Source organism: Orbicella franksi, chromosome 2 (genome assembly GCF_964199315.1).
Source record: "Orbicella franksi chromosome 2, jaOrbFran1.1, whole genome shotgun sequence".
In the NCBI taxonomy this organism is placed as follows: domain Eukaryota; kingdom Metazoa; phylum Cnidaria; class Anthozoa; order Scleractinia; family Merulinidae; genus Orbicella; species Orbicella franksi.
The window spans coordinates 34,835,024-34,857,628 of record NC_138146.1 but is presented as its reverse complement, the minus strand read 5'-3'; the positions used below and the strand labels follow the sequence as shown (position 1 = coordinate 34,857,628).

Here is a 22,605-nt window from a genome sequence, read left to right as displayed (position 1 = left end):
CGATAATGTTATTTAGTTTATACCACACAAGTGAATAGTGCTTTTCGCGCGCTCTGATTGGTTAACTCGGAGGTGATTAGCAAGTACTATTCACCTCCGAGCAGCCGGCGCGAGAGATTTTAAAATTTCCGACCGCTTGTCACACATAAAATAACGTTTTGGTCCACTAATTATTCAGCTTGTGTGGTATATACTAAAACAATTATTCATATCAGTGTCGGTGGAAGTGATGGATATTTACCTCCACTTCGGTGAATAATTGTTAATCATTCTTTCATTCATCGTTGGAGAATGCAATTCAAGATTTTCACTGGCTTACACATCATGGTATATGAGCCATTATGCCATGCTCTACGAATAAGATAAGCGTACGCGTATGTAAATTTTTTTGGCGTTTTTATTTGTTTAGTTTATTTATTTATTTTTGGAGTTTGCTATACTTTGATGTTTTTTTAATAAAACAATTATTCCACTCGCGCTTGTTGGATACGAGATAATTATACCAACTCGGCGCTACGCGCTTCGTTGGCTATCAATCATCTCATATGCAGCTCGCGCTTGTGGAATAATTGTTAAATATGTCTTTTTTATAGTATTTATTAAATTACTTTACATCTTACACCAAGTTTTAAAGGTACCACTCCCACGTGCTTCAAGAGGTATACAAGATTTACCAGTTTATTTCAAATCAAAGAGATTAAGAACCCAAGTCCGTGACTCATTTCCAGGCAACACATAGGCAACGTCTTCGACACGGGAACAACCCTTGTTACAAGGAAGACTAAAATCTATTCTAAGTTAACAAACGTCTTCCTTCACTAACTCAATTACACATTAACAACACACTACGATATCAACGTCATCATTAACCCGTATAACTTGTTTATACCCATATAGTCTCAAATAAATCATAAAATACATTTTATATATACCTTAACAAGAAGACATTTTAGTGGAAAATCGCTACATAACTTTATGTAAATTTACAATTGTGAGTTAAAGCAAGTCTAAAAAGCTTATTTACGAAAATACAACTCTATTATATATCTACAAAGCAACGTCATCTAATTATAGATGAAATCCGAAGCTAAAAAGTTAAAAAGTTAAAAAGTTAAAAAGAAGAAAAGTTAAAAAGAAGACTCCACATAAACTACGAACAGCCCGTGTTGTCTGAGCAAGCGTGACGCCAAAATAAAAATAAAAAAATTCGGGAGGGGAGAGGGGGGGGAATGGCCGCCTATGTTAAGCCACGTTTATTCTCGGCTTTCATTTGCATCATGCTCAACGTAATAGGAAAGTAAAGAGGGTTGTTCGCAGTCTGCATCAACCGTACTATTGGTTCAAATTGACTTACTAAAACAAAGCTGTCATATTAACAATCCGCATTCGCATTTATCTTAATATTGGGCAACTGAAACGGGTGGGGAATTAAAATCTGCTAACCACTAAAACGTCAAATAAGCTCTCTATTTCTGCGTCACACGCTTATTTCCCTGATTTATACCGATACAAATACATTCATACATTGTTACGTACCTGCCTTGTATTAGTTTGCAAATTATTCTACCCGTTAAAGGAAAAAAACAACGATGAACCATCCCTTATCTGTTGGAATAATCCACCTTCGTGTTCCACTAAAGCAACCCGAGCTTTCATCAAGCCAGTTACGGCTTACACAGTTCAAAAGATCCTCGAACTGCAATTTAAATAAAAAATCAATCGATAAAAAACAATATTTTGCTCTCAGATACAACGAAGATTTTCTAGAAGATCCGCTTTTAAACTTCGCTGAGAAGACTTCTGAAAATGTATTAGTTTGATTAGGCAGGTCCACTGAAATACATACACTGTTTACATACTACTCCTACTGATTTTATATGGCGATCGCCTTAAGGACACTCTTTGCCTCGATAAAGAGCGGTTGAAATATGTCAACTTTTGGCACTTCGACATGTCCCTGTATGCTGGCTTTCAATTACCTGGTCACGTGATAACGAGGAAGAGAAAAATGGCGATAAATCAAGCACTCACATGCAGTTGTTCGCCATCTGATTGGCTGTCAAGGTTAGAAAACCAACCGACTGAGACGTCGAAAAGTTGCACTCGAAGATAGGCCAGTTTGATTCATTAAAATTCTAACACGGTGCCATGGTTTCCGGGATTAAAACAAAAGAAATAACATTGAGAAGAATGTTTCATTGTTTTATTCCCCTAATCATCGGTGCCATATTAGAATTTCAATATGTATCAATTTTGGCCAATTGACCAAAACCTGAAGAAGCTTTAGCGCAGTAAAGTTTTTTTATATATATTCTTTGGAAAATATATAGCCGATGAATCAACAACCGACCACGAGTAACTCGATGCCACTAGCCAGCACTTATCAAACCAGCTTTCGATTGTCTTTCGAGCAAATGAGCAACTTTTCTGGCACAAAAAGTGCTTTTCGGCAAACAGCGAGCATTCGTTAGCGCTTGACGGCAACGGTGATAACATCCATGTACTTCTCTTCTGCGCGAGAAACAATAAAAAAAAAACGCTTAGCAAAGGCCTGCTCAACCCGAAAAAAAGATAATTAAATAATTTGTAAAAAATACCACTATAAAAGCACCCGTTTTGATTTCTTTCAGCGAAGCCAACAATGTGCATTTATTTGTCCATCATGTGTCGTGTGGTCGTGGCTCGTTGATTGGCATAGTGATTAGGATCTCATCCAACAGCTGCAAAGCGCGATGGAGATGAATTTCAATCCAGCACGGCGTCTCCTTGATACTTTTTCGAGGGTAGTCTGGACCCCAACCTTTGACGAAGCTCAGCCGAAGAATACAGAGCCTACGAAGGTCATCAACGCCCACGCTCATACCGATCTGCGGTAGTAAGGCGCCAGGACCCACTCCGGTGGAAATGGCCGCGGCTTGAGCTGCAGCGGCGGCCTGAGCAGCATGAGCTTGTTGTTTGATCTGTCGATAGCACTGGCGCAAATCAAACACTTTGATGTACGCAGAAGGGTAGATTTTGTGGACAGCATCACCGGGGCAACGTCCAGCCTCTCTATCTAAGTAATAGCTTTGCACAAAGACGCTGTGCTCGCTGAGACATCGCACCCATACATCTCCTTCCCCTCTTAAATCTAACTGAACTCCTTTCCCTAAAAAAAGATACGAAAATCCATAAACTCTTAAGTCTGATTATTTATGACATTATTATTTAACAATTAGACCCGTAGCCCGCAAGGGTGAATATATGATCATACTTCACTTTCATCTACTACCGCAGTTCAATATGAATTATTTCATATATACTTTACATCATTTCACTCACGGGAATATATGAACTCAATTAATTGACCTCGCTCCCAATGTGTGGCTTCATAGCTCAGTTGGTAGAGCATCGCACCGGTATCGCGGAGGTCACGGGTTCGAATCCCGTTGAAGCCCTGATTATTTTTTTTTTTTCAGGCTTCTTCTTTCCAGTTGCTTAAATTGGAAAATTTACTGCGATGATCATACTTCACTTTCAATAATGTTAGCAAATGCAAGTTGAAGAAATATTTATTTGGGAATAAAACGAAAGAAAGCGTCAAGCTCGATCGCGCCAATTTCGCTACTCGAGGACTATTACTAATAGTCCTCTAGTAGCGTAGCCAATTAAAATGCAGGATTTGCATTAGTCCACTAGTTGGGTGATACTAATATCATTTAGTATATTCTCAGCTCCGACTATTGCATTTCTAGCTCTCTGATTGGCTCAAAAACTCCGACTATGAGCCATTAGTCGGAGTTTTACCTTATATGGAAAACAGTGCGCCAAGTTTAAAAATTTTCCGCTCTGTAAAATTGTTGAAATAAAAATCGGCGGCAAAAACCCGATTAAGAATATACTAAAACAATTATTCCATTCGACCTTGTTGGATATGAAGTGATCATAACCAACTCGCGCTACGCGCTCGTTGGTTATTTATCACTTCATATCCAACGCGGTTTCATGGAATAATTAACAATTATTCCATGAAACCGCGTTGGATATGAAGTGATAAATAACCAACGAGCGCGTAGCGCGAGTTGGTTATGATCACTTCATATCCAACAAGGTCGAATGGAATAATTGTTTTAGTATATTCTTAATCGGGTTTTTGCCGCCGATTTTTATTTCAACAATTTTACAGAGCGGAAAATTTTTAAACTTGGCGCACTGTTTTCCATATAAGGTAAAACTCCGACTAATGGCTCATAGTCGGAGTTTTTGAGCCAATCAGAGAGCTAGAAATGCAATAGTCGGAGCTGAGAATATACTAATTGTTAATTAGTTCAAGAGAACAAAGAATTTCTTTTGAACAAATTTGAGGGAACAAGGAACGTCTCTAAAATCAACAGAAACTCTGGCCAAAAAGTTTAGGGAACAATGGAATTTATCAAAGGGGAACAAGGGAGAAAATGCTCAGCTTTTGCTGGCGGGATTAAATGAACATGTATCCCTTAAAAAGCCGTAATTTGGGAGCGTTTGTTTCCCCCAAAAGGACCGTGTGAAGACAGTTTCCAAGCAGAGGCATATCACGTAGTCTAGGTGATATGCTTCTGTTCCAAGTTATTCCAACTGCTAAAGACGAATAGTGTCGCAGGGTAGGTTGAAACGCTTACCTATGTGTAATCTGGCTTTCTCGCTAGCCTCAGTTCTGTGGACGTTCGACAGTTGCCCAAGACAAAATCTACTGCCTCCTGACGGGTCAACATACCCATCCACTGTAACCGACGGACAAGAGGACATGACCTTGAAAATCTCGCCAACTTGCTGGTCCAATTCGAAGTAGGATATGGAACACCAATTCTCGGGAGCTGTACCGAGAGAAGATGGAAAGTAAATCTCACAATAACGCTGCATGTTGCATGAGAAACGAAATCTCCTACATCTCCCTTTCCAGTTGTAGTGCGTTCGTTTCCCGCGTCGTTTCCCGCCAAAAAATTGCGCACGAAAGTGAGGCGCTAGAGCCCTCCCTGAAGGTTGGGTTATGAAAGCAAAATCAGGGTAGGATATCGAACACCAATTCTCGGGAAATGTACCGAGAGAGGACGTAAAAACAATCTCAAATTAAAGCTTAAGACAAAGCATAATGAGAAACGAAATTTCCTGAATCTCCTTTCGTCCCTTTTCCAGAGTGCGTTTGTTACCCGAGCCGTTTCCCGCCAAAAAATTGCGCACGAAAACGAGGAGGTAAGGCCGTCCCTGAAGGTCGGGTTCTGGAGCCAAGTTACAAAATAAACAACGTCTACTTTTTTATTGGAGCACTAGGTAAGACTTGAGATAAATTTAGCATAAGAAGTTGTCCTTGGATGAGTCACAAAAAAGGTAACAAATGCTCTTTTCCTTAAGTTAAGCTCTTTTCTCTCCGAAAGATAAGAACTTTTCTACAGAGGATAAACTTCCAGAACAAACAGAGTAGACAAGAAAACAATCAGGCTGTGACTTAGCAAAGGTAAGCTCATTGGGTTTTCAAGAATAAAGCAGACCATTAAAAGCCACCCAGTTGATTTGCACAGTTGTTCCACTTTGCACAACAAATTTTGAAATTTACTACTTGTTATTGGTTTATTGCATCAACCCAAAAATACTCAATAATAACCATAAACGTTATCCTGAACAGCATAGAATGACCTTTTGTACTTAAGCTTATTTCCACCACAGCAACTCACAAACAGAATCAATCACACCTTACTGAGGAACTAATTTAACAAAAATAATGGAATCCTGATACAAGTACTTCAACCACAGGAATCAATTAAAGCAGTAGTTTAGTTTGAAATAGCAGGTTGAAATAACATAACCTACAAAGATATGCTAACTTCAAGGACAACTTCATTGTTAAGTACAGCATTATGAATTTCCTACTTACGAGGGTGTTTGGAAATAGGAGCACCATCTTGGACTTCTGATGTTTGATCTTGACTCCCTAGACAAAGCAAAACAAGATACAATGTAAAATTAATATTGCACCATCTCCCAAAATTATCCCTGGTTTCCTCAGCATGAAGCGACTAGGAGTATTTCTACTCCTTCCTAGATGGGATGCTAGTTCATAGCACGGTTACCCCAAGTATTAAATTTGCTGGCACCCATTTATACACCTGGGTGGAGAGAGGCAGTGTGAGAGTAAAGTGTTCTTGCCCAAGAATACAACACAGTGTCATTAGCCAGGGCTCGAATCCGGACCGCTTGATCTGGATACCAGTGCACTAACCATGAGACCACTGCAATGTTAGCAATAAATCCAATAGAGCATGTGTAAAGCTCAATAAAAAAAATAATTGTTATTTTTTGTCTTTGTTTTTAAATTAAAACAAACTTACAGTAGCCAGTCCCTGGGTGGGGTCCAGGTGTGTATGTGGCTGATCCTGGTGGAACCCAGCCAGGTGGTCCAGCTGCATGAAGAGGCAAAAACAAATTGCAGAGTAGGAACTTGTTGGTAAGGGCACAAGTCAAACAAATGTGTAACAGTGACAAGATCTTTCATTTGAAAATGAACCAAATATAACATATATAGCCACAGAACACAATAAAAGTAATACAGGGGTATCATTAAAATTTTCAGCAAAAGGGCAACTGGTTTTCACAGACGGGCAAAACTATTTGATCTAAACTTCTTTATGAGAAAAAAACTTTCTGCAAGATGGTTAAACCCAACAAACCAGGGGGTAGAATCTTCCTCACAGCCAGTGAATTTACCTGGTGCCCAGGCCACAATGAGACCCCTAGTAATAATTTTTTATCTGTGATACAAAAAGTTAGAATCACTTTTTAATCATAACCCTCACATTCAATCTGTTTTCTCATGTACCATACCTGAAGAGACATGCCCCATGGTGTGATCAGCAGCGGCATGCATACCAGAATACATATCATGAGGGGGGCCAACAACTGAAGGAATCGTCTGGCTACCTGGTGAGTGAAAGTTCAAACAAACTTAATTCCCTGCTTTAAAAGAAACATGTTCCCTTTCTGTTGCCTAATATGCTTCAAATGAGACTTGCTAGTTTAAAATGGTACAATTCATAAACCAACAAAATGAATTTTACAAGTTAGGTGTAAAGCTGCTGGCTAAAGTTACTTCTGTCAATCAGTCTTTAAATTACTTTCAACAGTCATGTATACAGTGAATAATTTCCTTTATTCCTAGTCAATAGTTGTTATTGACTAGAGATAAATTGCAAAAAAAATGTAACTAGCTAAAAGAAAATGAACCACATATAGTTGAAACCAAAAATTAACAAAAACATAGACACAAATTTTGTAGTTATCTTTATAGTTATCTAAGGTGTTGTAAAACAGGGATTCTACAAGGTGCAATTCATCTTTCACAGTTGCCACAGTTTTTCACAGTTGTCATACTTCAAAGACTCTCAAGACTTGTAAGAACAAACATTTTGAGAGAATTTTGTAGTAAATGCATCCTTCTCAGCTGCAAACAGTAAAACATTACAAACCAGGATAGTGATGAGCAGTGGGGCCAACAGCTTGACGGAAATCTGGATCTGGCTGTGAATTACCAGCATAAGCTCCATCTAAAGAAAAAAAAATACAAATTTAATCTGCTCACTGCTTTCTTGATGTGTTTGTTAAGGTTGTCAATTAAACCTCGTGCATTGGGTAATGTGGTCATACTGTACCTCACAATTCTGGTTTTAAGCCCTGGGTTATACAACCTCATAAAGACTTATGGGAGGGTTTAAACAGAAGGACATACAGGTATATAGGGGTTAAAAACTGTCTAAAATGAGGCGATAAAAAATAACTTATCAACACTTGCACTTAACCACTCACTTGTATCAAAAGATGTTTTCCATTGACTGATTTTAAAGTTTGCAAGCTCTTAAACCCACAAGGAAACAAATACACAAAGTACAGAGGTCATTCTATGGAGCCCTTTATCATTGGGTTAAGTTGACGCCTGTCTCAAGTTCAAAAGATGCTCTACATGTCAGCATTTGATTACTGTTGTACATGTATACTTAAAGGATGATCACATTAACAGACCAAAACTAGAGGAGGGGTCATAACAAGGTGGCCTATAACTGTAACATTCATTTTTGTTCACATACAGATGAGCAAACAAGTACATGTAGGAGAGGACTTATAAGTGGTGAGGGGGAGGGGGTTTGTACAGTGCAAAACCAGGAAGTTACAGTACCTAACAATAAAACACGACTGTTAAAGTAGTGATAATTAGGTTGCAAACAGTAACAATTTGTAGTCTTATAGCGGAGCTCCGGCAGCCCGAAGGGCCACCAAGCAGAGCCCCATACCCATATAGGGAAGAAAAGGAAACCCATGAATAGATTTTCTCATGGCTATCATGGCTAGCGGTATTGCTCGTGGGCGCGTACGCACGACAGCAACGGCGACGGCGACGGCGACGGCGACGGCGACGGCGACGACGACGATGACGGAGTCGCGCAAGATGGCAGCCATACCCCAGCTAATAGGTTGACAGAAACATGCACCCTCGGTTTGTAGCAGGAGAATGCCATTTTTCTTGGTGGGATTTTTAAAGAAAAACGATAGCAGAGGTTGATCTAATATTTTTAAGACAGGGTTCCACAGAAGCAATAAACAGAAAGCAAGAATTAACAGGCAAAGAAGTAGCGAAGAAGATCGCGAAAAAGACTGAGCAGGCCAGCGCTGGGGAAGGAGGTGAAACAGTACTGAACAATGCCGTGAATTATAGCTAGTCAAGGGCTAGAGAAAGGCAGTGAAATAATACTGAACAATGCTGTGAACCAAAGCTAACGAGGGCTATAGAAAGGAGACGAAAGTACCCGACAAACTGATTCAGAAGACTGCCGAACTCCCCATGGCCAAGTTCAAAATTCGCGCAAACGTGATGCTGTGCAGCCGTGCAAGAAAATTCAATAGTCACCTGATTTGGTCAGGTGATGAACAAGAGAAATCAAACGTTCCCGAGTGTTTTAGAGAAATTACAAAACAGTAAACGTAGTGGAAAGAAGTGGTTGATTCGTTGGTCTATCGAAAATATAACTTCAGTTCAGTCTTCACAACTTTTGGTGCAAGTTCCTGCCTGGAAGATTTACACTGGCTAAACTGAATTGCCAACTTGTGGTAAGTGACTTTTGTTGTTGCGTTTGCTATGAAAATTAACAAGTTGCCTCGGCGATAGAAGCTTATTTTCAATTGGAATCCATTAAAAGTCTTCCTTATTTGAAGCCATGCTGTAAGAGATTTTAAAAATTGCATCGTTTTAATTTTGCTCGTCTCTAAACAATAACACGTGGGTCGCTTTGGAGGTTGCTGTAAGTTGTAAACGAATTAAGTTTTCTGTCGATTTTCGTTGTCAACTTAAGCTTATAACCTCACATCTAAAAATAAGCTTAACCAAAACCGTACTTGTAAACACGGCCGGGCGAGTTTTGAAGTTTTCTCTGAGTTAGTTAGCACTGCCACTTCGTAGACTGCTAAAATTTCTTCTTCTGTTGTTGAAAACCAAGAAAGGTCTACAAACCATTTCAAGCCGAAGCAAACAGGATTTGCTAAATTTACTTTTGTTCCTATGTGAATATTTGCATATTGTGATTACAAAGTATGGAGATTTCCTCGTTTTGTTAGTTCGATTTATTCGGTTTGGCAAAATGCTTTTGTGAAATCCGAGGTTAATTTGGTTGAAGACTGGTAAAGCTACTGCCAATAAAATGACTGCAAAGCTAAATTAAGCCATCGGCAAAAATACAGACTCTCAGTAATATTTAAGCGTGAATAATTTTTAAACTTTAACACCGCAAGCTTAAACAAATTTTCTTTATCCTCTCTTTTATTCGGTCACCTTTCATTGAGAAGGGATTTGCTGTTGATACTCGAGCTCAGATGTAGTGATATGCATCTTGTGTTTATAATGTAGATTTCCTCGTTTTATTTTGTTGTCTGTCCAATCAGTTCGGTTTGATGAAATGCTTATATAGTCCAAAATGTCGAGTAGACGATTATGCATGGCAATCCTGTCTGCAAATAAAGCTCTGCTTTGATTTTGATCGGCTATTTCATTTTATTTGTGCCATTGCTTTTGGTTGGGGGTACATGGACCCTATTTTCTTAATAAGAGGTTATTCCCCAACACGGTATTTACACTTAATATGGAAATGTTCCTAAAAAGTGAGATGGTACTAATTAACTCGGTAAATTGAACAGTGTAATAGAAGTTCTTGCCCTGACTATTTCTCGGTAATAAGAACAACTTTTACATACATATATACACAATTTAGTTGGAGAGAGCATTCTCCTATCTCCACTCTCTCTCTCTCTGCTCTCTTCTTCACACTAATTTTTTATTAACTAACTTATTAAATGAATGTCACTGACTGTTTTCTTTGTTGTGCATGCATACTTTTTTGCTCGTCGAAGAAAGTTTCCGTTTCTTCCTGGCTGTACAGTTTCCTTTCTCCTGTCCTGTACCAATTCGTTTGTGATATAACTTTGTGAATTCTCTATTCTCCTTAAATTTTATCTCATCAGGTTGATAGAATGCACTCTCAGAGTGTTCCATCATTGTCTTCAGTCACTACAATTTTCCGGAAAAAAGCAATAGTTTTCTTAATTTTTACTTTGTGTTAGGACTTTTTAGCATGCCTGTAATTGGCCCATGGGCATTACGGGAGAATAATTTTCAAGTAAAGAATTACATTCATTTTAGTGTTGAATATTTTAAATTGTTATGAATTAGGCATTTATTTTTATTTTTTATTTTTTATATTTTTTATTTTAGTCGCACGCAATGTTTTATGATTTTACCGAGGTATACCATGTAAATGTAAATAATGCACTGGAATTGGCCAATCAGAGTGTGCATTATATCGGCTTTAAACACAAACCATATGTAATAAATGACTTGTATGTGAATGATATTTTTATTACAGAGAACTGGACTGAGGGCAAGAACTTCTCCTTCTTTTGTGAATTTATATATTAATTCCTCTCAGTGCTGTCAAAATGTCTCAGGAACCTTCATTTCTGATAATCTATTATTTTCCACCATACCTACAGCACAGAAACTCACCAAATCCTAACTGATAACTAACATGTGTGTATCTCTAGCCTTTGCTGTGTGCTACATGTATATTCTGTTATCCTGCTTTAACTGCTAGAAACAATTTTGACAGAGCTGTTGCAACAGTTTCACTTAAATTGAATTCCAGTAACAGCGCTACATGTAGCAGTGTTATTGAGTACGAACTTTATGGAGGATTTTAAATTTTTATTTTTTTATGATTACAGACGACAACAAAACATACATGTGTATACATAACCTGATCAAATTAGTCACGATTTAATTGTTCTCACTCCCTGTGAATTCATAGAGATTCCAGAGGCAAATTATCACCTAATGTGGAAGTCCTGTCTTCAAGTGAGGGAAAATGACACAAAAGAGTTACAGTAAAAGTAAAAAGAATTGTGAATGTTGATATGGTGTACATTATACATCATGTAAAGGTATTTGGTGAGTGCCAAAGGCATAACATTTCATGTATTGCTTTTTCAGGGCAAATTATATAACAGTGACGTTTTAAAAGGTGTGATCAGAAAAATAATGAGTACATTGTCCAGGCAGCACCAGTTTATGGACGGCATATGCAGACAGTAAGAGGAACTGTAAGCACTACCACATAAGTTAGTTTTATGACCTCTTGTTCTTGGATTTTGTGTCATTTCATCACAAGAATAGGTAATGAAAGATGCAATAGTTGTTGCAATATATGTTTGAAGGAAAACTTATAAGTCTGCCTATGCTGGATGACAGCCATGTGTAAACTGAATGTGAAGCAAACACTCTGTTAAAGATGGGGCAACCCTAAAACCCAGAAACCAGAATCCAGAATCTGGAACCAAAAACCGGAATCCAGAAACCGGAAACCGGAATCCACAAATCAAAGAAAATAAGTTTTTCAAATACGTGAAAATTGTTTTGCTTGCTGTAAAAAGTAAGCTGCCAAGTAAAAAGGACCTCAAACTTAACCTTTTGAAACAAAAATTCCCCGTCTGTTGAAATCGTGCAACCGTTATTTTTAGTGAGGGCTATGATTATGAGAATCTCAGTAAAGTGCATCTTAATTTTATTCCAAGCACCTTGAGAGTGTCTAAAATAAGCTTGCTGGTAAATGCCATTTTGTTTAATAAGTGATCTTCAATTTACCAGGAGTATAAATTTATCCTTTATGTCTAGTAGATACTGAACAAGATAGAAAATGTCATAGAGAACAGGATATCCGTCAGTGGCAGCCCCCTGTACATTGACAGTCACGCCCCCACTTTCGAAGTCCAAAGGCTAACCCATCTGGTCCAAATATGAAATTTGATTTTTCCAACAGATGCGAGACCAATTCCAGATTAACACAATTTCCACACTGATACTGTGACAAATCAGCCTTTCATATTCTTGGCGGCCATCATATTAAAATAATTTGTAGAAATGTTGCACACTTACTTCCGTCTGCTTCTCACTTGCTAACAGATCAGACCACATGTTGTTAAAAGATGCTAAAAGACTGCCAGAAACTTACTGCAATAGCCTATAATAGCTTGTTGTTAATGTGCTGCTCACCAGTCTTCTCAGAGCAATTTGATCTAGACAAGAAGCAGGCTCTCACTAGGGCCAGCTTGAACAAAAGATGGGTAACTTAGCCTATGAGCAGGCTCTCGTGTTTGGGCTAGGGACGTGAGTGGCAAAGCCGCATGAAGGTTCTTGGTGACATGCCAATGCAGAAAAACACTAGACACCTATTTAGCCTGCTCAGACACTAGAGACAGATACTAGAGCCTGCTTGCAGGCTATGAGTAACTCTATCCACCCAAAAAATCAGTAACCCTGACTGGATAGTGATGTACCCAAGGGATAGCTTTAAACAACCGGGCCAGATATATAGCTAAGGGTTGTTCAGAACTAGTCAATAATTTTTTAGCAATTACAGTCTGTGGCTGAAGTAAAGCCAAGAAAATAATAACAACAAAATAATTTTTGCTCATATTTATTTGTTAGACATTGCTGAAGTGAATTATTTATATCATCATTCATAATATCTGGATTCCAGATTCTGGTTTTTGGTTCCAGATTCTGGATTCCAGATTCTGGATTCCGGATTTCAGTTTCCAAATTCAGTGTTTTAGGGTTGCCCCAGATGATGTATGTGCATATGTTTATCTTGAATAATCTGAAATTTCAGAGAGTTTAAAAATATCATATCATATCTGTGATGGTTCTGAGGTGGAGGGCTGTTACATGTACATGCAAATGTCTCATGCACGATTTTTCACTCGTTATGATTCAGGAGCAAATAGTTTCTGTATCTGTTGATGTGCAACAATCTACACCAATATTTCAACCTAATAATGTACAGTGTATATTAATTCACCAAATTATGCTGTTTTTAGTTGACCAGTGCTACTACATAGTAATGTGATGTCGAAGTGCACAAATTTACAAACACACCCAGTGCCAACTTGTCAAATATATGAACTGGCCAGACAGTGTAGATTACAAAATTCTCTGAAAGGTAAGATGTTTCTTGAACATTATTTTGTAATTAATGATTTCTCAGACATTGTTTTCTTCAAGAAAAGATTCATACCCCACATGGAGGTTTTTTCTCTATTAGAGCTCTTGATTCCTTTAATACTTTAATACTTTAATTTGGAATTTCTAAAGACTGGCCATGAATGGGTGTTGGGTGTGAATATCTTCTGAAACTGCACATTCATTCATTGAGTAAGCAAGAACATCAGTATTTATCCTGACAAACTCTGATTTTCTTCTGGAAACTGAACTCATATACAGTTGTACAGTTATATGTACAACCAAACAGCCTGGATGACCCTGTGATTGGGACTGTGCACATTGTTGTAATCCTCAATGTTCCAGTTTCTTGTTTGAAGCAAATTGCATTTGCTCTCGAAAGCAAGTGGCGAAGTTCATAACAGTTATGTAAGTTTGCTTAGTATTTCAGGGCAGAGCCTGCCACAGTGAAAGTTGGAGTACCAACCCCTAGCATTTGATTCACTACTAACACTCAGTAAACAACTAACAATGAAGTACACTGTATATCAAAGAAAGGAATTACATGCCTGTTCCTGTCCGTCAATATATGAACAGTTTACAGATGGAGAGCCTGTATTAAAACATCAAAGATTTTCAAAGTAACCATGGCCTGGTGAGATATTTCTGAGGAAATATAAATTTGAGGTCCTTATGATTGCTTATAGGCGTTGATTTTTATTGTAAACAATATCTTACTGTGTATTTTTCTTGTGACTAATTGTTGTAGAACACAGAGATCACTGTTATGACAGAGATATAATTTGTGAAAGGTTCTATAAACAAATGCATCTGGGAACAAATTAATTTATCATGGATGCAGCTTCTGAGAGATCCCCAATATTAATGGAACATACACTGTTCATACAGTCATGTAAAAGAGTTCAGTAATTCATTACTTATGATTGTAATGCTTTGTTTGGTTTCTCTGTATTTACAGACAACTTGATGGGATTATAAATTCTGCACCAAGTTCATTGAATAAACTGACTTGGAGGTTCAGTTCTGCAACCCATCCTGTTTGTAGTAATATCATACATGTAGCTGCAACATTGTGACAGATACACTGCATTACATTATTAAGAAACACAAATTAACTAATTATTTTTAAGTGCCTTTTAAATTAATCAGTTTTTCTTAGAGATAATTTACTCATGGTTTATTTACATAATTGGCTTTTTGGCTTTAAAATGATATTTATTGAGCTTTTAAATCAATTTTGTGATAATCTGCATTGGACATGGCATAAATTGATATTTTGCCAACATGAAATGGAGAACTGGGTCTTAAGCAAAGTTGCAGGATTAGCATTTTTGTAGAAAGAAAGGGTTGAGAAATTTGTGACATTCTATAGACAGCCTTGCCATTCGCAATGTCCGATAAGGTTAATTTGTTCCATTCTGTTGTAGAAATAGTGTTCTCTAATTTATAAATTATTTCAATCTGTTGTTTAAATGATTGCCTTATAATCCCATGTCTGGCTTTGGTGCATGTAGGATATTAATGTATTTTTTATCCATTTTGCTGTAAATTATCTTAATTGATGTGTCAGTCAAAACATATCTTGGATATGTTGGGCTCTTCTGACAAATGTACCTATGCCTGATAACCTTGGAGTGCATTTGGTTGTGTAGTGCAGACAAAATACATGTACATAATATAACTTCCTCTTAGCTTACTGATAATTCTTGGTATAATTTAATCATAGCAAAATTAATTAATGGAACCCAATAACAGCTCTTGTAGTCCACAATGCCAGTTGAGAAAAAGAACAAATCACATTGAAATTGAATAATAAAATTATTATTAGAAGCCTATGCAAGTATTCATGATCAGCAAAAAAAAATATTGTAATTACCATTCATGTGAGGGTGATTTTGCTTATTGCAAACCCTTCCAGCAGGAGGAGATTCCATACAATAGTGAAGATGGCTAAATGTATCTTTGGGGACAAGTTAGAAAACAAAACTTTCCAACTTTTCACATATGTATATTGTTTTGGTATTTTTGTGAGATTTCATTTGGTAGAGATTCAGGGACTGAGTATATTGTAACCACTGCATTTCAATCAGTCCCCACAACAAAAAAATGTGTAAACTTCTTTTGTGTGGGAGTCCCCATGTTAGCTAAGGAAGAATATAATGATTAATAACAATGCCTTGTCTTTCTGAATAAGGTAGGAAAGAACAAGAAATGCAACCAAAAAGCACAGAAGACAGTTCTGTTATGTGATCAAGATTTTTGGTGGCTTCCAAGAAATCCTTGAAATCATGGCTCTATATTTCATAATCACACCATCTTACACCTCGATCTGCTGATGTAATACTAGTTCCCACTGAAACTATTAAATCATTCGCAATTTACCTCATACAAGTTGGATTATTTTCATTAGTAACAACATTCCGAAAAATAACTGAGGAGCTCCGCTTTTAGGCTGGCCTAAATCTATATATTAAGATATCCCTAACCCAGGCCATAGAATGACACTGAAAATTCCAACTGAAAGGGGTGGGGATCTCAAACAAAAACAGGAAGTTAAAACTGATCTTTCATAGGTGTTGGCAGGAAGAGAGGGCAAGTGAGTTCAGACCAAAAGATCTACTTCAAAGGGAAAACATGTTTTCTGGGAAAACACCATTATTTTTGCAATGACTTTAGAATGGAGGTGCATTTAAAAACAAACACTTGTGCATGTAGAAGCTACATGTACATGTAGCAAGCATTTGTTTTTGCCCTTGTAGGACCTTGTAAGACCAATCAAATACACTGTTGGAATGCAAACCACCACTCTGAATCTGGTGGTCTCCATGGGAATTCTTTCTTTTCTTCAAGTCCTAATGTTTTGACTGTGAGAACTGCTAACTCTCAAGAATGCTGTCATTGAACTATGCATGTAAATTAACATACATACGTGTATTACTTTCACTTTTTTGCAAAGCTTCACAACTTAAGATTAATAAATACAGGTGGCTGTGTTTAAATAATAAACATTACATTGAATTCTTATGATAACAAACAATTTTCGGGTCATTTAATCCTTTTGTGTAGCAGTTTTGTCACGAACTTGTGCTAACCCTTCATAAAAGTCTTCAACAGAAGTTGTGGAATTTAAGCTATAAAAACACAACCAAAAATGAAAAAAATATAGAAACAAAAGCTGCACAACTTATGCCCACACCACAAGATTTACGCATTTTAGCATTTCCTCTAGCCCAATCTAAACACCTGAGTTCAGCCCTTTAAACTGTGGGTGTAAATAGTACATGTGAACTTGAAAAACCACTCGAATCAAGCCAAAAGACCGCATTTTATGTTCAATACAAAAGTGCATATGCGTATATGTTCATTTTGTTTCAGGCCCCATTTATATGGTCTCGGGTACTTAAGACAACCCTTCCCTGGGGCAACTTCATCGCCTGTTTATATGTCAAAAAGTCACCCCTGTTGGCCAAGTCAAAATCGATCCTACATGACTATCCACAACCCTTATTAAATATTCAAATGTAGAAATATCCCTTTTACTTGGAGTCTCCCTCAGTCATTTTATCACAGTGCATTTTGCTGAGTTAAATTTTACTTCTTTGATACAAATTTCTGCTTTAAATCCTAAAATCTAAGCATTATGTGACACTTACCACACTGAGAGTCAAAGGCGAGTCAAAGTGTTTATAAAAGAAAGTTGCCCCACCTGTAAGAGTTACCCTTCCTGCCGAGACAAGACAACTCGCCCACCCGAGTTGTCTTACCTCCCAAGACAGGTTCGAGATCTTCATGTAAATGGTTGGTTGAATTCTTCAAAGTAATAACTGAAAAGTTAGCTTGGCCAGGGCAATTCAGATGAAGGGTTGTCTCAGAAACCCAAGCCCATACAGATGGGCCCTCAGTCAACATCGTACAGTGTTGAGACAATAGGAATTAGACCACTAACAAATTGGAGGATTTTTAAACCACAGACTAGAACTAAACATCCCTAGCTGCAAAGAGAGTTTTGCTTAATAACCCAGGGCTTGTAAATGGATTTTCCAGTCAGGTTACGAGTTGCCCAACAGGCAAGTGAATTTTAATGGGAAAAGTTGAGCTGAAATTGAAATGACAGAAATATAAACAGAAGTGAAATTTTTGTTGGCTACTGAGAATCTTCTGAGACATTCAGAATATCTGCTAAAGTTATAAAAAATTTATGTTCTGTACTATCTATCTGCATTCAACAAATACAAATGAACATAATTTTATTTTGGTGTTAAGCAATGTTCATATGTGCATATATTTATGCTTCTGAAAATTTTATACCCTGTAAAAATGACCATACATATTTGTGTTTAAACAACATTAGACCCATTTCCCAACAGAAAAAAAAAAGGATGAACTGATCTCATTATCACTCAAAGAAACACTGTAAATTCTTCACCTGAATGCTCACATCTTTTAAACTAAAAAAATTCTGAAATTTGATCCATTTAATAAGAAGTAAAATGGCCCACACTTCAAATGTATTTTGCCATGTCCTGTGGTCCTTTCACACCTGTTCTCAAAATTTATATAACATGTATGCAGCCAAGAACAACAGAGCTAGCTTATATACAGCTTTAGCCAAAAACTGATAGAGTTATCTCCAAAATTATGCTAATTTGGCTGTGCTAAATTTTTTATATCTTTTTTCATAAATGATTTTTTCACAATTTATGTTAAACATTTGTAGAATGATGTCTTGAAGCCATGACAAGCAATTTACAAATGGACCTGAATGTCATTTTTGTAATAACAAGAGATCTTTATGAACAAAAGCCTGATGGTTCGCATTGCTGATTAGTTTCAGTTATAATGCATCTGTTACAAGAAGGATGTCTATCAGAGGATTTCTTCCTGTGAAAAGAGGTACTATATCAGGCTATAAAAGATATCAAAAGTGCCTAACTGCCCAAGCCCAGAGCACGTTGACCTTGGCCTAAGCTCACAAGCCAATATCCAATACGATATGCTAAATAATAATATTATAATGTCTAAGCCAAACAAACCAGCTTTTACTGGTTTTACCTAAAGAAACACTCTCATTTAGCTTGTAAAGCAGTTTCATTTAGAATTTCCACCACTGAATCACTTTTTCATCAGCCAGGCTGTAAATTCAAGTTCAAGTTCACCTTTTTGAGAACAAGCTCTGAGCCAAAAACAAAGCCAATCAGCTGAAGATCTATAAACAATAAGAATTTTACTAGCAACAACAGGTGCCTTTCTATAAGCTGGGCAGCCAGGCAAAGAACCTGAGATCAGAGCTTAATTGGTGATCAGTAGGAGCGGGATTGAAACATATATCATAAATGAATATTTCCTCTTATTTGGTATCTATAAACTGCACATGCTCTCTAATCTTGATGAAACAACAATTGCATTTCATTTTTTCAGCCAGGTACATACAATTTTACCTGTTGTTAAAAATTGTTTCACTTAGCACGACATCAGTGGATCAACTACATGTATTATAACCCAAAGTCCAAGGCTGTTTAATTTACAACTACCTTCCACCCTACATGGAATTAAATTGAATTGCCAAACTAAATTGCGACCAGTTGTATCTATTAAAAAGGTCATGCCAATAAATAATTATTATTTATTTACAAACTTGAACTTTTTCCAATATTTTTTTGACCTTGACAACTGTTTGAATAGTGTTGGAAATATTATTTGGTTATATCAGTTAAAGTCTTGAAAACAAATGGGCTATGTGATAATTGATACCCAGAACAAACAACACCCCCTGAAAGGAACTACAAATATATTTTTTTAAGATCAGGTTTTCTATTCTTTATTCTATTCTTCGCTTAAGCTATGAATCATTCAAGAGAATCTGAAACCCTCACAAAAACAATAATAATAGATATGTCAAGAGTAAATAAATTAAAAGACAGAAAAATAATAAAGACGCTCGATCGTTTAATTCGAAAAAAGTATTTAAAACATAATCAGCGCCGTTAACGTTTGAATTACACAGTAGGTTATCTTAGCTTTCCAATAGATAATTTTACCTTTCCACAGGTAGAAAAAAATCTTTCCCTTTTTGTTAAAGAATTCTGATTGCTAAAATAAGTGTAAAAGCAATAAAGTAATACACGCTTTTGTAATTTGAAAAGATGTACTTGTGGAATCATCGTGGGAACAATAAACGTGAATGGATCCCCTAGTATGTCGTGACAACACCGTGTACATTTAATTTCCTTGTTTAGCAACTCTTAGCACCTTCGTTATTAGGCTCTCTTTTGTCTTTTAATGATTTACGTTCCAACAAGTTCTCGGTGGAATATTTCAGAACCGAACTCGAAGCGTTCTCGAACAAATGATGCAAATATTCAACAAAGGAAGGGGAACGATTGAGGCTATTGTCTGCTTCCACTCAGGCATTTACTCCGCAAATGAAAACAAAAAGATGGACAGACCACGTGTTTCAGAGCAGACAGAGAGTCTGGAATTGAACAAAGCTATCGCCATGAATATAATTGCAAATCGAAACCCATAGTAGCTTTTGTCTGTTTCAAAGGCTCGCTGGAGACATCATTGACAATACCTTAAACAAATACTTGCCATCAAAAATTGGAAATGAATTGGGCATACAAGCGCTGAGCATTACAGAATAAACAGGGGAAAAAGACGCCATCAAAACACGGCGCCTTTGCTCGGGGCCGCTAACTACAAACAGCATATAAACACTGACATCAAGCGAACGCTACATTGTCAAACCTACCTGGATTCCTCGACAAAGCCAATCCAGTGATGTCTGTGAATAATGAGACGCAAGTTTAAGTCTTATTTTCCGTTAAAACACACAAGCAACACACAATCTCAACAAACAGTCTGTAAACTGATCAGTAAAATGAGAGAAAGAACAGTGCGTGTAGACTAAACTATCAGCGAATTTCCCAGCAGCAGTGGCCATGGGCCATAATATACACTACCAGTCAGTCGAATTTATAATATTGTAGCTCGATAGTTTTGTGTACTCACCCGGCGAGACGACTCGTTCGTAATGATAAGGATTCACGCAAACGCTGTCACACTTTAAATCAAAAGCAAACTGGCAGTACTTGACGTGCTTTAGCTCGTTCTTGTGCAAATCAGGCCATCTCCATATTCGCGCGTAAATAACATGGGGGAAACCTTTCCGTCCAGCGACTTGCAACCTTCCGTCTAATGTCCGTTGAATGGTAACGCATTTCGACGGATGCGTTCCGCCAGATGTTATAGCGGTGATCAGCGAGTCCAGTTCGTCCCTTTTCTCTTTGAGTTTCTTCACGAGCGATTCTATAGCCCTCTTCGCGAACGACTCTGATTCACCGCCTTGTCTGTGGCACATCAGACTGTGAACGATACTCAAGCAAGCATCAGAGCTGTTCGGCGCCACGGCCATCTTCGACAGCCTCTCCGCGACGGAGCTCGGCGTAGCAAACAGGGACGTGTCTATCTGTTCGTAGCCGGTGCTCGGTGAGTCTATCCTGTTATGGATTTCAGACAATAACGACAAGTCGCACATGAATGTTGCCACCAGGAAAGAGTTTCAAATCACATGCATATAAACGTTCAACAGAGCCCGCACGATGTCACGACAAAACGACAAGACTGCAACGTGCATGCGCAAATGTTTCAGCATAAACACTACCCCACCCCCTTCAAAACTACTTGCTCTTCCCCGTCTGACATGGTAGGCCACTTGCTAATATGACTAGCCGAGCCGAAGTTTGCGTGAAACACCAAATTGGCCGAGAGCGACCAGAGGCGGCTGTATTTGTGTGATGATTATCAAAAATTATGCGTTCTGAGTGAACTTTGTTTACATCGGTGTTGCTTGATTTTCTCATATAATTAATATTAGCATCGACTTGTCAAAAATAAATAAAGTCTGGCAAACTTGCAGCTGCGATAAATCAATAAACACGAATAGAGGAGCTCGTTGAATAGACTGAAAGAGATATTTCCAGTTGAAAAGCATTTACTGGCAGTCGTTTGTATGGCTGGCACTAAAATCGAACAACCTGCCTGTGGAGGCACGGTGCCTGATGGCGAGTTAGCGCGTGAGTCTGAGTCCAGGCCGGAGTGCCTCTGTCTATTCTACCCACCGACCACATTAAGCCACATTTTCTTCTCCATTTCTCATTTTTTTTTTTTTTTCATTATTTATCTCCACACAGGACGCTATCAAACTTTGCTGATCCTAACTGTGCTGATAGTATGCAGAACGCGTGACACATATGACGCGTCTTTGCTCACAACGAGTCTCTCCGTGGTTAATGAAAAATAATAAATAATTCAATATTTAAACAGGATAAGTGGCACTCTTGCCAAAATGGTCCTGAATGACTATGATAAGTTCTTACATTGCCATGAAACATAATGAAAGCTTCACGATAACCTTCAAGAAAACAGTCAAGATAACGAAAACAAGTCTAAACTTAAATGAAACATGTTCCATATATACCAAGACGATCACTTTCACTAAACTGGCTTGTCTTTTCCGAAACATGGGGCTATTTCAAAGTTCCTGAAGTGGGGGGAAGAGGGTGGGTGGGGGTATAAATCTCATTTCACAGCCCAGATTTTGCTCAAACCCCAGTCCCGGGTCAGGTAAGTTCGTCCAGTTTTATGCATCTCGAATTTACTTACGAAAAATCTGTCTGAGACGTATAGTGCATCTGTTTTTTTTGCGTCTTCCTGGCGTATAAAATTGTAAAACTCGACTGATATTTAATGTGTCTTATATTCCGTTTTTATACCTAGACGTGCGTAGTCTAGTCCGTCGGCTCAAGTAAATACGCTTATTATGTTTTCGCGAACAAAGGTTTCTTCCTGTCTTCCGTGGTCTTTCTAAACAATTCCTAATGATCTGATAAAATTACTTCATGTTGGAGACGCGACAAAGGTAATTACAGTGGGCCTATGAAACCAGCGTGTTGTCGGTCAGCAGTGACTGAAAGACTTCTGGCCAGTGAGTTACATTTGTAGTAACTGGCTTAGTGACTTCACAATAATCATGTGAGTTC

General features: G+C 37.8%; 1 protein-coding gene across 1 annotated transcript; it reads right to left on the bottom strand.

Moving 5' to 3' along the window:
• Positions 1 to 653: 653 nt before the first annotated feature.
• On the bottom strand, positions 654 to 21,846 carry LOC145479534 (SMAD family member 4-like). The gene is made up of 8 exons (XM_081457921.1): positions 20,576 to 21,846; positions 20,316 to 20,348; positions 7,476 to 7,553; positions 6,835 to 6,930; positions 6,342 to 6,413; positions 5,888 to 5,944; positions 4,638 to 4,832; positions 654 to 3,148 (listed from the first exon to the last, which is right to left on the bottom strand). The coding sequence occupies exons 1-8, from the start codon at positions 21,099 to 21,101 to the stop codon at positions 2,661 to 2,663; spliced, it is 1,545 nt and encodes a 514-aa protein (XP_081314047.1). The 5' UTR covers positions 21,102 to 21,846; the 3' UTR covers positions 654 to 2,660.
• Between the last annotated feature and the right edge of the window lie 759 nt (positions 21,847 to 22,605).

What these genes read in the sequence shown, in the direction of transcription:
- LOC145479534 (XM_081457921.1), bottom strand. Translation starts at nt 21,101, where the DNA reads ATGTGCGACTTGTCGTTATTGTCTGAAATCCATAACAGGATAGACTCA. An exon ending in CGAACGAGTCGTCTCGCCGG is followed by an intron (nt 20,349 to 20,575) that starts GTGAGTACACAA and finishes CATTATTCACAG; the next exon opens with ACATCACTGGATTGGCTTTG. An exon ending in GAAAGCCAGATTACACATAG is followed by an intron (nt 3,149 to 4,637) that starts GTAAGCGTTTCA and finishes ATCTTTTTTTAG; the next exon opens with GGAAAGGAGTTCAGTTAGAT.